General features: G+C 37.0%; 1 protein-coding gene across 2 annotated transcripts in view; it reads left to right on the top strand.

Moving 5' to 3' along the window:
* LOC136848565 (cholinesterase-like) overlaps nucleotides 1–15,000 on the top strand; it is a 74,159-nt gene that overhangs the window by 11,338 nt on the left and 47,821 nt on the right. For both annotated transcript variants that reach the window (XM_067120854.1, XM_067120853.1), the window contains exon 2: nucleotides 10,141–10,944. In XM_067120854.1, coding sequence (XP_066976955.1) covers nucleotides 10,645–10,944 — 300 coding nt within the window. In that variant the 5' untranslated portion in view covers nucleotides 10,141–10,644. The remainder of the gene's footprint in view (nucleotides 1–10,140; nucleotides 10,945–15,000) is intronic.

Here is a 15,000-nt window from a genome sequence, read left to right as displayed (position 1 = left end):
TTTAAATGCTGTTCGTCTGATTGACGTGGAACCGGTCCCATGACCGGAAAACATCACCGTCTACCCGTCTGAAGTAATTAGGTGAGCTGAGGTACACTGACAGGTACAGTACGTGGAGGGAAGTTGGGTGAAGTTTGGTCAGCTCCCAAAAAATGACAGTGTACAACAATTTCAAAAATTTCTCGTCACGAGGATTGTTTCTTTAAAGAAAAAACAAGTACAGAAAGCGCCGAAGTTTCTTCGGCGCAATCGAGTTTTCTGTACAGCAGATAACCAAGGCCTCCGAAAATAGATCTATCTTTCTGTGGTCTCGGTATAGTGCTGTATGAGCCGCGTCCCATGAAACTCTCAGCCGTCCGTGATGGCCTGTGTTGTTGCGTTGCCAGAAGCACGATTATGGCTAACTTTAACCTTAAATAAAATAAAAACTACTGGGGCTAGAGGGCTGTAATTTGGTATGTTTAATGGTTGGAGGGTGGATGATCAACGTAACAATTTGCAGCCCTCTAGCCTCAGTAGTTTATAAGATCTGAGGGAGGACAGAGAAAGTGCGGACGGACAGACAAATCCTGCACGATAGTTTTCTTTTCAGAAAACTAAAAAGGAAAATGTACTTGCCGCTTTTCAGTAACCGTCTCTGATTAGCCTTACATGCCTGATTGACGCTTAATAAACAAGTATACCCATTCACTTATACGCAGTTATCGTGCACGGTAAAATGGATGATGAATACATGTTTTGATCCTGAGCGCTTCTCAGAAACTGGAGAGATCTGAGCGCAGTATGAGTCTCGTCATTGTATTTGAGGGTTCCATAGACCTTAAAGGGCATAATTTCCATAATAATTCTTTTTAATTCTCTTAATAATGTTGTTGAGGTGGTTCAAGGAAATCTGAGCTATCATCTCTCACTGTATATTGAAACAGCAAATCTAGCCACTGCAATTAGTCCGTTCAGTAACCACGCTTACGTGTAACCATGCTTATAATACAATGCATTACTACCCTAATGCAATTCTCGTTGTATCTTAATAACTTGCATAAATATTTTTTCTGTTTATTAATGTGTTGATTTATTTTTATTTTTTTTTAAGTGATCTCTTCTTCCTGCAGTTCTCATAACCTTATGTTACTTCTTGTTAATGAATACCATAATATTCTTTGGAAGCTTGAATTTCAAGTCAGGTGTCCCTGTGGGCTTGTTGCATATGAATAGGGTTCATCTTTTAATAATAATAATAATAATAATAATAATAATAATAATAATAATAATAATAATAATAATAATAATAATAAACCAGACTTGACGCTGATTGACAAAACCAAGAAGAAAGTATCACTCACTGATGTTGCAATACCATGGGACACCAGATTAGATGAGAAAGGAAGAGAAAAAATTGATAAGTATCAAGACCTGAAAATCGAAATAAGAAAGATATGTAATATGGCAGAAGAAACTGTCCCCATAATCATAGGAACACTAGGCACGATCCCAAGATCCCTGAAAAGGAATCTGGAGAAACTAGAGGCCGAAGTAGCTCCATGACATATGCAGAAGAGTGTGCTACTAGAAACAACGCACATAGTGAGAAAAGTGTTGGACTCCTAAGGAGGCAGGATGCAACCCGAAATCCCACGCTATAAATACCGCCCAGTCGAATAGGATGACTGAGATAGAAAATAATAATAATAATAATAATAATAATAATAATAATAATAATAATAATAATAATAATAATATGTATTTGACGAGTAGAGTCAAGTCGTATTATTAAAGAGAAAATAGTCCTTACAGGGGAGTTCATTAGAGCCTACCTGGAAATCTAAGAGAGAGCTTGTACTCAGAACTTTTTCCTCACGCCAGAGGTGAAAAGGCAACTGCTAATGAACTCGATCTGAGAATACATTTCCTTTCAAGTGAAGTGAAACATCCAGATGTTATTCGGTGTACAAAACACTTCTGTTTTGAATTCGCTTTACGAATAAGGAAGTAAGGTCTGGCAGAGCTCGTGTTGGCTATTCTAGCGCAGTGGTTCTCAAACTGGGGGTAATTACCCCGTGGGGTAATGAAGCCGTTGGGGTGCGTAACGAGGCACTTCCAAAATCTGTAATAAAAAGGAACAATGCTTTAATTTCAATTTTTTGGTCAAAGGAATAATGTCTAAAATCTAGATTTTTTATTTCTTAAGACTTGGGTACAAGTAAAATTCATTTCTTACATAAATGCATTAGAGATTAAGCATTCCAATATCTTTCTCTCCTTTATATTATAACTTCGCATAGCTGAAGAGGAATGGGGTCTACAGGAGTAATAGTGATCTATCACACCACTGGCGGGGGTAACGATGCCAAAAAATTTGAGAACCACTGTTGTAATATGAGTAAATGCAGTCTTGCATATGGAAACTGAAAAAAATGTACCCATTCAAATTATATTACCAACATACTTCTGACAAGAATTTTTTTGTCGACAAACCTTGGTATTATTATGTAAAAAAAAATCTTGTACTCTTATGAAGTAGATTTGAATTATTTTCCAGGCGTTGATGATTTATAACTTTGCAATTATAAATCAATCAAATTCTTTCAGCACTCTTTCTCTCTCACCAAGAGCAAAAGGTTTTCTATTTCCATCTATTTGAGTGTTGTAATGACTTAACAAATCAGCTTCTGTAATTGATTTTAGATTTCGCATTGTGGGAGAAAAGTATGAGGGTCCGGCATGATTTGAGATAACGCTTCGCCTGTGGTTACCTTAACTTATCTTCGTAGACGCCGGAAAGATACTTCCTTATTAAACTTAAACCAAGGCTGAGATTGGAAGGTCTTCAATGCTTCGAAGCAGCCTAATTAGGAAACTGTTTCATTCACGTGAAAGCAGACCAACGTTTCTTAGTTTTCTGTAAAAGAAGACTATCGAGATGGCTGTTTGTCTGTCCGTCAGCACTTTTTCTGTCCGCCCTCAGATCTTATAAACTACTGAGGCTAGAGGGCTGCAAATTGGTATGTTGATCATCCACCCTCCAATCATCAAAAGTATCAAATTGCAACCGTCTATCCTCAGTAGTTTTTATTTTATTTAAGGCTAAAGTTAGCCATGAGCATGCGTCTGGCACCGCTATAGGTGCCAAATGCACAGGCCACCATTTGGTCGTGGGTGAACGTTTCATGGGCTATGGCTGAGAGTTTCGTACAGCATTATGCGCTATACAGGAAACTCGATTGCGCCGAAGAAACTTCGGCGCATTTTTTACTTGTTTTTTTATTTCCAGTCTAACAGTTGGCTCATCTCTCTTCCTCAAATAGACTGAGCTTTCCAGGAAAAAAAAACACAGAAGAAGAAGAAATGATGAAGTCCATTTCTTAACATTTCCGGAACGAATTCATTAGTTTAGTTTTTAGAAGTTCCGACACTTTATCACGCTCCCACAGACGGCCCATTCTGTTTACAGTTGGTCAACACATATCCTCTCAAAAAAGCTTTACCCTTTCATAATAACTCTTCCACCCCCACCCCCCCAACAACCCTCCTCCCGGCTCCCCTCCCCCTAGGGAAGCTTGTCCCTCCATTCATCACCACCGGGGAATGAAAATCAAATATTTGACCCGACGAATATTCCATTAATCGAGAAAAGTGTAATGCAAGCATTCATTCGGGGGCGAACAAAAGTGGCGTTCTGTTGGACTAGTTAATTGGCGGTTGGGTGAGAGGAGGCTGAGAAACGTCGCCTTCTACCAGGCCACAAATGAACGTCGCCAAAGGTGTTCTTCTTTTTTTGCTAGTGACACTTTCTGACATTTGATTTTTATGCGACGAATCATTTTTGCCAATTAGGGTAATAGGGAGTCTTCGGCATTCCAATTGGCACCGATTTCTTGACTTACTTTTGAGCGATTTCCCCTTCTCGTTAACTTCCAGGAACTGAATAAGGGAGAGATTCTTCGAAGAGACGCAGAGGGGAGGAGGATGGAAGGCGGAGTTGAAAATGTGATTGAAACTGACAAGGAGAAGAAGGGATATGCAATTAGAGGAGGAGAAAACGGATGTTGTATTTCGTTTTTATTATCTTTCTCGATTTTTTGTTTTCTGTGAAATTAAACTATTGCACCGGCTCTGTCTGTCCGTCCGCAGTTTATTCTGTCCGCACTTTTTTCCGTCCGCCCTCAGATCTTGAAAATTACTGAGGCTAGAGAGCTGCAAATTGATATGTTAATCATCCACCCTCCAGTCATCAAACATACCAAATTGCAGCCCTCTAGCCTCCTCAGTAGTTTTTATTTTATTTAAGATTAAAGTTAGCCATAATCGTGCTCCTGGCAATGATATAGACTAGGCCACCACTAGGCCGCAGTTAAAGTTTCATGGATCGCGGCTCATACAGCATTATAACGAGACCACCGAAAGATAGATCTATTTTCGGTGGCCTTGATTATACGCTGAAGCGTCTGCACAGAAAACTCGATTGCGCCGAAGAAACTTGGAAGCATTTTTTACTTTTTTGTTATTACATTCAGTCATCAGCTCGTGTAAGGCATTTCGGAGTGTTGTAAAGGATGCCAGTTTATATTTTTTAAGAGGAAGCTGGTGGGCTAGTTGCCTAGGATTTTATTAGGTCGTGAAGAAGCAGATCCGGATGGAAATCTGGATTTTTTCTTTTTTTATTTTTCTTTCTGTAGATCCGGACACAAATCCAGATTGTTTTTTTTTTTTTTTTGCTTTCTGCAGATTTGGACACAACCCTGGATTTTGTTTTTGTGTTTTTTTTTTTTCTTCAGATCCGGGTGCATTTCCGGTTTTTAATTTTTTTATTTTTGCTTCTTTTATTCCGGACACCAATGAGGATTTCTGCAAATAATTTTCATTGTTGCTCTCTGTTAATCCAGATACCAATACAGATTTTTTCCTGTCTGCAGATCTTCATGCAAATAAAATTTTTTTAATACTTTCAGCAGATCCGGATGCAAGTCCACTTTTCTTTTCTTTTTTTGTCTTTAGCAGATCCATATACAGATCCGGAATTTTTCTTTGCTTCCAGCAAGTCCAGATTTTTTCTTTGCTTTCAGCAGATTCAGATTTTTTCTTTGCTTTCAGCAGATTCAGATTTTTTCTTTGCTTTCAGCAGATTCCAATTTTTTCTTTGCTTTCAGCAGATTCCAATTTTTCTTTGCTTTCAGCAGATCCAGATTTTTTCCTTGCTTTCAGCAGATCTGAATTTTTTCTTTGCTTTTAGCACACCCAGATTTTTTCTTTCCTTTCAGCAGATCCGGATTTTTTCTTTGCTTTCAGCAAATCTGGATTTTTTCTTTGCTTTTAGCAGATCCAGATTTTTTCTTTGCTTTCAGAGGATCCAGAGTTTTTCTTTGCTTTCAGCAGATCCGGATTTTTTCTTTGCTTTCAGCAGATTCGGATTTTTTTTTTTTTTTTTGCTTTTAGCAGATCTGGATTTTTTCTTTGCTTTCAGCAGATCTGGATTTTTCCTTTGTTTTTGGCAGATCCAGATTTTTTCTTTGCTTTTAGCAGATCCGGATTTTTTCTTTGCTTTCAGCAAATCTGGATTTTTTCTTTGCTTTCAGCAGATCTGGATTTTTCCTTTGTTTTTGGCAGATCCAGATTTTTTCTTTGCTTTTAGCAGATCCGGATTTTTTCTTTGCTTTCAGCAAATCTGGATTTTTTCTTTGCCTTAGCAGCTCCGGATTTTTTCTTTGCTTTCAGCAGATCCGGATTTTTTCTTTGCTTTCAGCAGATTCAGATTTTTTCTTTGCCTTCAGCAGCTCTGGATTTTTTCTTTGCTTTCAGCAGATTCAGATTTTTTCTTTGCTTTCAGCAGAACCAGATTTTTTCTTTGCCTTCAGCAGCTCCGGATTTTTTCTTTGCTTTCAGCAGATCCGGATTTTTTCTTTGCTTTCAGCAGATTCAGATTTTTTCTTTGCCTTCAGCAGATCCGGATTTTTTCTTTGCTTTCAGCAGATCCGGATTTTTCTTTGCTTTCAGCAGATTCAGATTTTTCTTTGCCTTCAGCAGCTCCAGATTTTTCTTTGCTTTCAGCAGATCCGGATTTTTCTTTGCTTTCAGCAGATTCAGATTTTTCTTTGCTTTCAGCAGCTCCAGATTTTTTCTTTGCTTTCAGCAGATCCGGATTTTTTCTTTGCTTTCAGCAGATTCAGATTTTTTCTTTGCTTTCAGCAGCTCCAGATTTTTTCTTTGCTTTCAGCAGATCCGGATTTTTTCTTTGCTTTCAGCAGATTCAGATTTTTTCTTTGCCTTCAGCAGCTCCCGATTTTTTCTTTGCTTTCAGCAGATCCGGATTTTTTCTTTGCTTTCAGCAGATTCAGATTTTTTCTTTGCCTTCAGCAGCTCCAGATTTTTTCTTTGCTTTCAGCAGATTCAGATTTTTTCTTTGCTTTCAGCAGATTCAGATTTTTTCTTTGCCTTCAGCAGCTCCAGATTTTTTCTTTGCTTTCAGCAGATCCGGATTTTTTCTTTGCTTTCAGCAGATCCGGATTTTTTCTTTGCTTTCAGCAGATCCGGATTTTTTCTTTGCTTTCAGCAGAACCAGATTTTGTCTTTGCCTTCAGCAGCTCCGGATTTTTTCTTTACTTTCAGCAGATCCGGATTTTTTCTTTGCTTTCAGCAGATTCAGATTTTTTCTTTGCCTTCAGCAGCTCCGGATTTTTTCTTTGTTTTCAGCAGATCCGGATTTTTTCTTTGCTTTCAGCAGAACCAGATTTTGTCTTTGCCTTCAGCAGCTCCGGATTTTTTCTTTGCTTTCAGCAGATCCGGATTTTTTCTTTGCTTTCAGCAGAACCAGATTTTGTCTTTGCCTTCAGCAGCTCCGGATTTTTTCTTTGCTTTCAGCAGATCCGGATTTTTTCTTTGCTTTCAGCAGATTCAGATTTTTTCTTTGCCTTCAGCAGCTCCGGGTTTTTTCTTTGCTTTCAGCAGATCCGGATGCAAATCCGGATATTTTTTCTTTTTAGCTACCCCAGAGTCATTACTGCAAAATTCGACCATTCTGTTGAAATACATTTAAATGGAGGGACTACCAAACTTCCATTAATTCTTGCAACATCTCATCAACATTGATTCTTGTGATGTGACCTTGACGCCAAAGCTGGAAAGTTCTCCTTCATAAAAATAATAGAAATAAAAGACCTCTGAAGAATTATTCAGCCATTATGCCTTGCTTTTGTTAAGGGTTCCCGTTCAAACTTCTCAGCCCACATACCTTGCTTAGGACTCTTTGAAAATATGTAAGTTTTTTTGATTTTAGAATTAAGCCCTCCTAGTTTCTAATTGCAGTTTTAAAGGTGCATGATTTATTTTATATACATATTTAAATAAATAAATAAATAAATAAATACACACACACACACACACATATATATATATATATATATATATATATGTATATATATATATATTTAAGTGACACGATTTTTCGAAATGTTTGCTAAGGGAATGTCTCTGAAAAGTATAATCAGCATTAACTAGAAAATCAAAATCCCTGTCTGTTTATAGGCGTTCATAGACATTCTTCTAACTAATTCTCTTATCGAACAGCTATTTTCTAAGGTATTCAGGAAACACAAAAGAAGACAGAGAACTAAAATTCTAGTACTGAATGTTATGAAGAACTGGTCAAGTTGGTTAACTCTCCTGATCGTGACTTCGATTATCTCTCTCTCTCTCTCTCTTTCCTGACCCTTATGCCTACGGATAAGGGTCCTTGGATATTTGATACAAACGCCAATAATTGACGGAATAAGCGTTATTCCCCCACCCATCTCTCTCTCTCTCTCTCTCTCTCTCTCTCTCTCTCTCTCTCTCTCTCTCTCTCTCTCTCTCTCGTAAATATCATTCACAATTCATCTGCCGCTTAGGTAAAGTTATACACAAGTGTCGTGCTTAAGAAAGGGTGTATCAGGAGGTACTGGAGATCAGAACATATGTAAAATGTAAATAGATAAATAGAATAGATAAATAAGTAAATAAATAATGTTAATAACTCACGGGAAATAAGGGACTGAGCATAAGACTTATTTATGTGATGGAATATAGGTACATTTTGTTATTTATGTTTTGCTGGAGAAACAGTACTGAATCGCGTATTCCTTAGAGTGTTACCGATTTCCACTGAATGTGTGTGAGAAGTAGCACGTCAGGCGTTACAATGTTGCCTAGGCAGAGGAAGAACTTCCACCTTTGAGCTTAATTAAGGAACTAGTGACCAAAACAATACCTGCAAAAAAAAAAAAGAGATTGATTTACCACTTTTCGAGTGAGGCAGGGGACTGACAGTTGAGGTTAAGCCAGTAGTATCTTCGATCAAACGAGTTGCCTTAGATTCAGTCCTATCGAGGAGACTATTGCCGTTCGTAGCAGTTTACAATGGCTTGTTGCAAGTGTTGAAGCCACTTTCTCTAAAAAAAGCTAGGGGCGTTAATTTATCCCGTGAATCCTCTTTAAAACATGGCAGAGTTATAGCTACTAACCAGTCGCTCGCCTCTAGAAAGAGAAGAGCTTATATAGAGCTTATAAGACTTAGGGAGACCAGATGGCTTGTTAGAACTTCATAGCACGGTGGTGAAGGGAAAGGAACAGAAACATTATCCCTGTCAAGCTAAATGGCGTGATAGAACATGTGTTGTATCTTTTATTGCCTGGTACTTGTACAATAACTCCAATGGTTTATGAATTACCTTAATCCGCTGAATTATTCTGTAAATAACTACTGTATTTCTCAATAATACACAAAAATACATCGTACTGTATCTTGTGAATAATGTTATTTTGCGTTGTCTATATCAAATAGCTTGAGATTATGTATGCCTTTTCTCAACTTACAGAGTTAATGCTTACATGCACATGCGCTGATATCGATTACCTCTGCAGACGAGAGAGAGAGAGAGAGAGAGAGAGAGAGAGAGAGAGAGAGAGAGAGAGAGAGATTTACTGATTGTGTGATTGAGTCTCATCACCTTTCATTCCTTTTAATTTCTGTCGCGTAAGCAGAGCTTGCATCCCGTACTTGAGCACGCCTCTCTCTCCCTCCCTCTCTCTCTCTCTCTCTCTCTCTCTCTCTCTCTCTCTCTCTCTCTCTCTCTCTCGTTCCAGACACCTCATACGGCTCATTCATCAAGGGGCGGAAGGACACCCCAGAATAGCAAATAATAATTCCAACACCCCAGAATAGCAGATAATAATTCCACCTCTACAATGACACTCGTTTGCACGTTCCACCATCTAGAGGAAGGGTCATTTCTCCACCTCTCTTTCTATTTTTACTTTCTTTCCTGCTTTCTTTGTGCAAGAACACTCTCATTTGCACTCCAATCAGCAGGAAACGGGAGAGCTCGGGATTAAGAAGGTGCCAGGATGCGATTTCTGGAAATGCTTTCTTCATATAACCCGTTTGCTTACATTTATTTCTGGGAGGGCAAATGACACGGACGTCCGCTCATGCAAATGCCCTTTTAGCTCCTCTGGGGAAAAAAATAAGATTAATTCTTGTAAAAGAAAGCTACTGTACCGGCTTTGTCTGTCCGTCCTCACTTTTTCTGTCCTCACTTTTTCTGTCCGCACTTTTTCTGTCCGCACTTTTTCTGTCTGCCCTCGGACCTTAAAAACTACTGAGGCTAGAGGGCTGCAAATTGGTATGTTGATCATCCACCCTCCAATCATCAAACATACCAAATTGCAGCCCTCTAGCCTCCTCAGTAGTTTTTTCTATTTTATTTAAGGTTAAATTTAGCCATTATCATGCTTCTGGCAACAATACAGGATAGGCCACAATTGAGCCGTGGTTAAAGTTTCATGGGCCGCGGCTCATACAGTATTATACCGAGACCACCGAAAGATAGATCTGTTTTCGGTGGCCTTGACTATAGGCTGTAGCGGCTGTACAGAAAACTCGATTGCGCCGAAGAAACTTCGGCGCATTTTTTACTTGTTTTAACTTACCCTCAAGAGTTCTTTGATTTTTCCTCTTCTTTATTTTCACGAATGTTTACAAAATACTTTTTCTTAACCTTTCTTTCTTCCTTTCTTCGCTTCCTGGCATATCTATTAACGTAGAAAGTAATAATTGTGACTTCCGAACTATTAAAAAAAAACTAATGCGATCTTTTCTTATTTTTTCAGGGTATTTCCGAATCAACTTCATGGATTCAGATCTTTAGGGATTCAACCTAAAATGTTAAATAACGAAGCCATTAATTGCACCTCGGAACTGGGTTACTCAACAAAAGCAACACAGAAATGCTAGACAAAATTATAATTATTAATCGGAAGATGAACCCTATTCGCACGGAACAACTCCACCACAGGAGCCATTAACTTGAAATTCAAGCTTCTAAAGAATATTTTGTTCATTTGAGAGAAGTAACAGAAGGTAAAACTAAAAACAGAAAGAAGAAGAGATCAGTTATTCGAAGAGAAAATATTAGTTAAACAGACTAATAGATAAACAGATAAAAATGTAAGTAAATTGTTAAAACGAGAATTACTTTGGGGATCGTAATGCATTGCCTCTTCGCCTGAATATTCGAGGTTCGACGAGCCGAACTTAGATGAGCAGAAGCATTTTCTATTTACCAGTGGCTAAAGCATGGCAACAGAAACCCCGGTCGGTCAAGCAGAGTCGGCATGACAGTTCGAAAAAGACCCAAGTTCAAAGATCGACCTCCTCCTCCTCCTCCTCCTCCTCCTCCTCCTCCCGGAGGGACCCCGTCGTTGGCTGCAGATTACGTAGGGATCAGAGATGACCTTCCGTCTGCGATGACAAAGAACCTACTGGGGCGTTTCCCGAAGGATAAGAGAGGGGGCGACGCCCTTTGGAACTGGCCCGTTCGTCTCTTCGCCCTGAATATCCTGCTGGGGTTCTTGGTCGTCAGAGGAGCTGCGCAGGACACGACGATCAAACTTCGTCAGGGGACGATTCAAGGGGTGAGTAGCGATTGAAAGAATAGATTAGTTGTTAAAAAAAAAAAAAAAAATATATATATATATATATGAATTTTTTTTATCACACCGTAATTTATATACAATAATGAAGCTACAAATGTCGCTTAATATCAAATTCACGCTACCTCAGGAATATCTCCGATGGAGCATTATCACCGAAGGAAATTTATAAGTGATAAATGGATTGGTACTAATCCATTTATCACTTATAAATTCCCCCTCGGTGATAATTCTCCATCGGAGATATTTGAGGTAGCGTGAATTTGATATTAAGCGACATTTGTAACTTCATGATTATGTATATATATATATATATATATATATATATATATATATATATATATATATATATATATATATATTTATATACATGTATTTGCATACTGATATTGATCTCTGTTTCTCTCCTGGCCTGTATCTGTTTTTCCTGTTTCAGAAACGAGCAAGATTATTTCATTCTGTGGAAGCCACCTATGTGCGCTGTATTTCTGTTATTGTTCTTTACCTTTCGTAAAAGATAGACACACTCACACAAACACACACACATACTGTGTGTATATATATATATATATTTATATATATATATATATATATATATATATATATATATATATATATATATATATATATATATATATATACAACCTATGTGTGTGTGTGCACGTGTGTTTGCGCGCACGCGTAAGCGCATATAGCAACAGATACGTAGCAAGTGACTCAGCCCTCCAATTAAAAGTTCAAAGTCTCTCTCCCTATGAAGATCCAAACTCCAAAAACCTATCGTAATCTACTTTTACAGGCCGCCTCGTCAAGTACTCTAATTGCGCTGTGTAATGAGCACTCCAAAATCTAGATCAGAGATGTTGTAGTTGTTGCTGCAGCTTTATTTTGTTGTTGATGTTGTTATTCAAATGAGCCACGCATTCCCCCCACACGTCAGCCTTGTTCCAGAAACCGCGTGCATTTAGAATTTCACAACTGGCGGAAGAGAGGACTTCCTGCCTTGAAAAACGATGACGACACGACGCGGCAATTACCTGGCGTTTGTTCGAACAACAAATAGAGAAAAAAACAGCAAAAGCAACAACTGGAACTTGAAAGGGATAGGGGTGGGGGGGGGCGGTAAAAAAATATATTACGATCTGAATGAATTTTATTTATTTATTTATTTTTTTTGGTCTCCAGAGCTTCTTGTCAGATCTCTCCTCCAGGGTAACTTCTGAAAACATGAACGCTTCTTCTTCTCTTTCTTGCAGCTATAAGTTGTTATCGCGAGTCTCTCTCTCTCTCTCTCTCTCTCTCTCTCTCTCTCTCTCTCTCTCTCTCTCTCTCTCTCTCTCTCTCTCTCTCTTCCAGCGACGGCGGCACCCCGGTGATGCCAGGACACTGTTCTGCTTCTGGATTTGATTCAAAATATATTTCCTTACAATCCTCCTGTGCATCCTACTTCCAATTCTTCGTTTTTAATCCTTTTTCATTCATTCGGGTCAAATGCACTTCCTGTGAATTTAGTTCAGGTTGCAACATAACCTTAATGACCTTCGTTGTTGTGACGCCAGGTTGCAGAGATGGATCACCATGAAAGTGACATGAATGATTAATGAGTGAGAGCAAGGTTGGCGTTCTCATCCTGGTGTTCTCATTTTTCTTTTTCCGACAAAGCGAAAAAAAATAAGAATTACATTTCTATTAACTGCTGCCTTTTCATAGGTGTTTTAGCCTGTCATCATAAAATGACTGTTTGTTATTAGTTTCCCTCAGTTTTCCCTTAAAATTATATAATTTTCACTTTCATAATTTTTTGTCGTGTTAAGCTTCAATCAGCATTTATTTAAAACTCTGTTATCCGTCCTGTGAGTCTTTCTGACTCGAGGTAAAGAAATCTTTTCCGTTCTGATATGGAAAGCAGATTTTAGAAAAACGGTTTTGGAAATACTCTGGCAAAAAGAAATAGTTATTGCATCATATTTTCTCACCATTTTTAGTTCCTCAAGTTTTTTTTTGTGTTTTTTTTAGGGAAATCAGTGGACAGAAAAATGCTGATGGTATGAGAATGAATATTAAAAAGTTATTTAAAATCGACGTCATTCACTAGAAATTACGATAAAATTCAGGAAAAAGCTTGTCGGCGATACACAAGCATGCATTCAAATATAGACGCATATATTTATACACATTCACACACGCCGTATATATACACATATACATACGCGCACACGCACACACATATATATATATATATATGTGTGTGTGTTATATATATATATATATATATATATATATATATATATATATATATATATATATATATATATATATGTATATATATATATATATATATATATATATATATATATATATATATATATATATATATATATATATATATATATATATATATATACTGCATATATGTGTTTACTGTATATGTATGTTTGTATGTATGTGTGTGTGTATACTACACCTGCACGGCTTCATACACTTTACGGACTGTACCTACACTGACACAGAATTTTCATATCTAAATAGAATATCAGATGAAAATTAAAAATAGAGAATCTCATTTTCAGCCTCGCCGACATAGTTCTCGAAACTCGAGCTCTGAGAGACAGAGAGAGAGAGAGAGAGAGAGAGAGAGAGAGGTCACACATACCATTCGTTCCTTCTGCCCCCCCACCCTCCCTTCCCCGCCCCCCACGGAATCCGGAGGAGACGTTTCGATAAGGAATGCTCAACTTTAAGTTCGTTTTGAAGTCTTTACGTTCTTCTCTCGTAGGCGATAGTGGAGCTACCTGAACTGGTAAAAGGGGAGAGAGACAGAGAGAGAGAGAGAGAGAGAGAGAGAGAGAGAGAGAGAGAGAGAGAGAGAGAGCATCCGTTAAATTATTACAACGACTCTCGAAGGGATGTAATTGGCTCTCGGCGCTTTGCGTTCTCCCAAAACATTCGTTCTGTGTCTCACAAGTTGCTCATTATTATTATTATTATTATTATTATTATTATTATTATTATTATTATTATTATTATTGTTGTTGTTGTTGTTGTTGTTGTCCAGAAAATAAACCCCCTATCTATATGGAATAAGCCCACCACCACTGACTTGAAATTCAAGCTTCCAAAGATTATTATTATTATTATTATTATTATTATTATTATTATTATTATTATTATTATTATTATTATTATTATTATTATTATTATCCAGAAGATAAACTCCCTATTCATATGGACTAAGTCCACCACAGGTGCCATAGACTTGAAATTCAAGCTTCCAAAGAATATTTATTATTATTATTATTATTATTATTATTATTATTATTATTATTATTATTATTATTATTATTATTCAGAAGATAAACCCCCTATTCATATGGACTAAGTCCACCACAGAGGCCACTGAATTGCAATTCAAGCTTCCAAAGATTATTATTATTATTATTATTATTATTATTATTATTATTATTATTATTATTATTATTATTATTATTATTCAGAGGATGAACCCTATTCATATGGAACAAGTCCACCACAGGGGCCACTGACTTGAAATTCAAGCTTCCAAAGAACATGATCATTTGAAAAAATAACAGAAGACAATAGGAAATACAGAAAGAAGAGATCAGTTATTAGAAAAGAAAAATGATATAACAAATTAACAAACAAAAATATAAAAATATAAGTAACTTTTGAGATTCCAATTGCACGACATCCAAAGGTCTAATAGCGGATCCAGAAAAATTTCATGGGGTGGCTACTAATTTTCATATAATACACACACACACACACACACACACACACACACACACACACACACATATATATATATATATATATATATATATATATATATATATATATATATATATATATATATATATATATATATGTGTGTGTGTGTGTGTGTGTGTATGTATGTATGTATGTATGTATGTATATGTATACACACATATATATGCATATATATGTGTATTATTATTATCATTAAGATTATTGTTATTATTATTATTATTGTTACTATTATTTTTTTCTGAAAATTTT

Source organism: Macrobrachium rosenbergii, chromosome 19, assembly GCF_040412425.1.
Source record: "Macrobrachium rosenbergii isolate ZJJX-2024 chromosome 19, ASM4041242v1, whole genome shotgun sequence".
Classification (NCBI taxonomy): domain Eukaryota; kingdom Metazoa; phylum Arthropoda; class Malacostraca; order Decapoda; family Palaemonidae; genus Macrobrachium; species Macrobrachium rosenbergii.
This window is presented reverse-complemented; position numbering and strand designations above follow the sequence as displayed.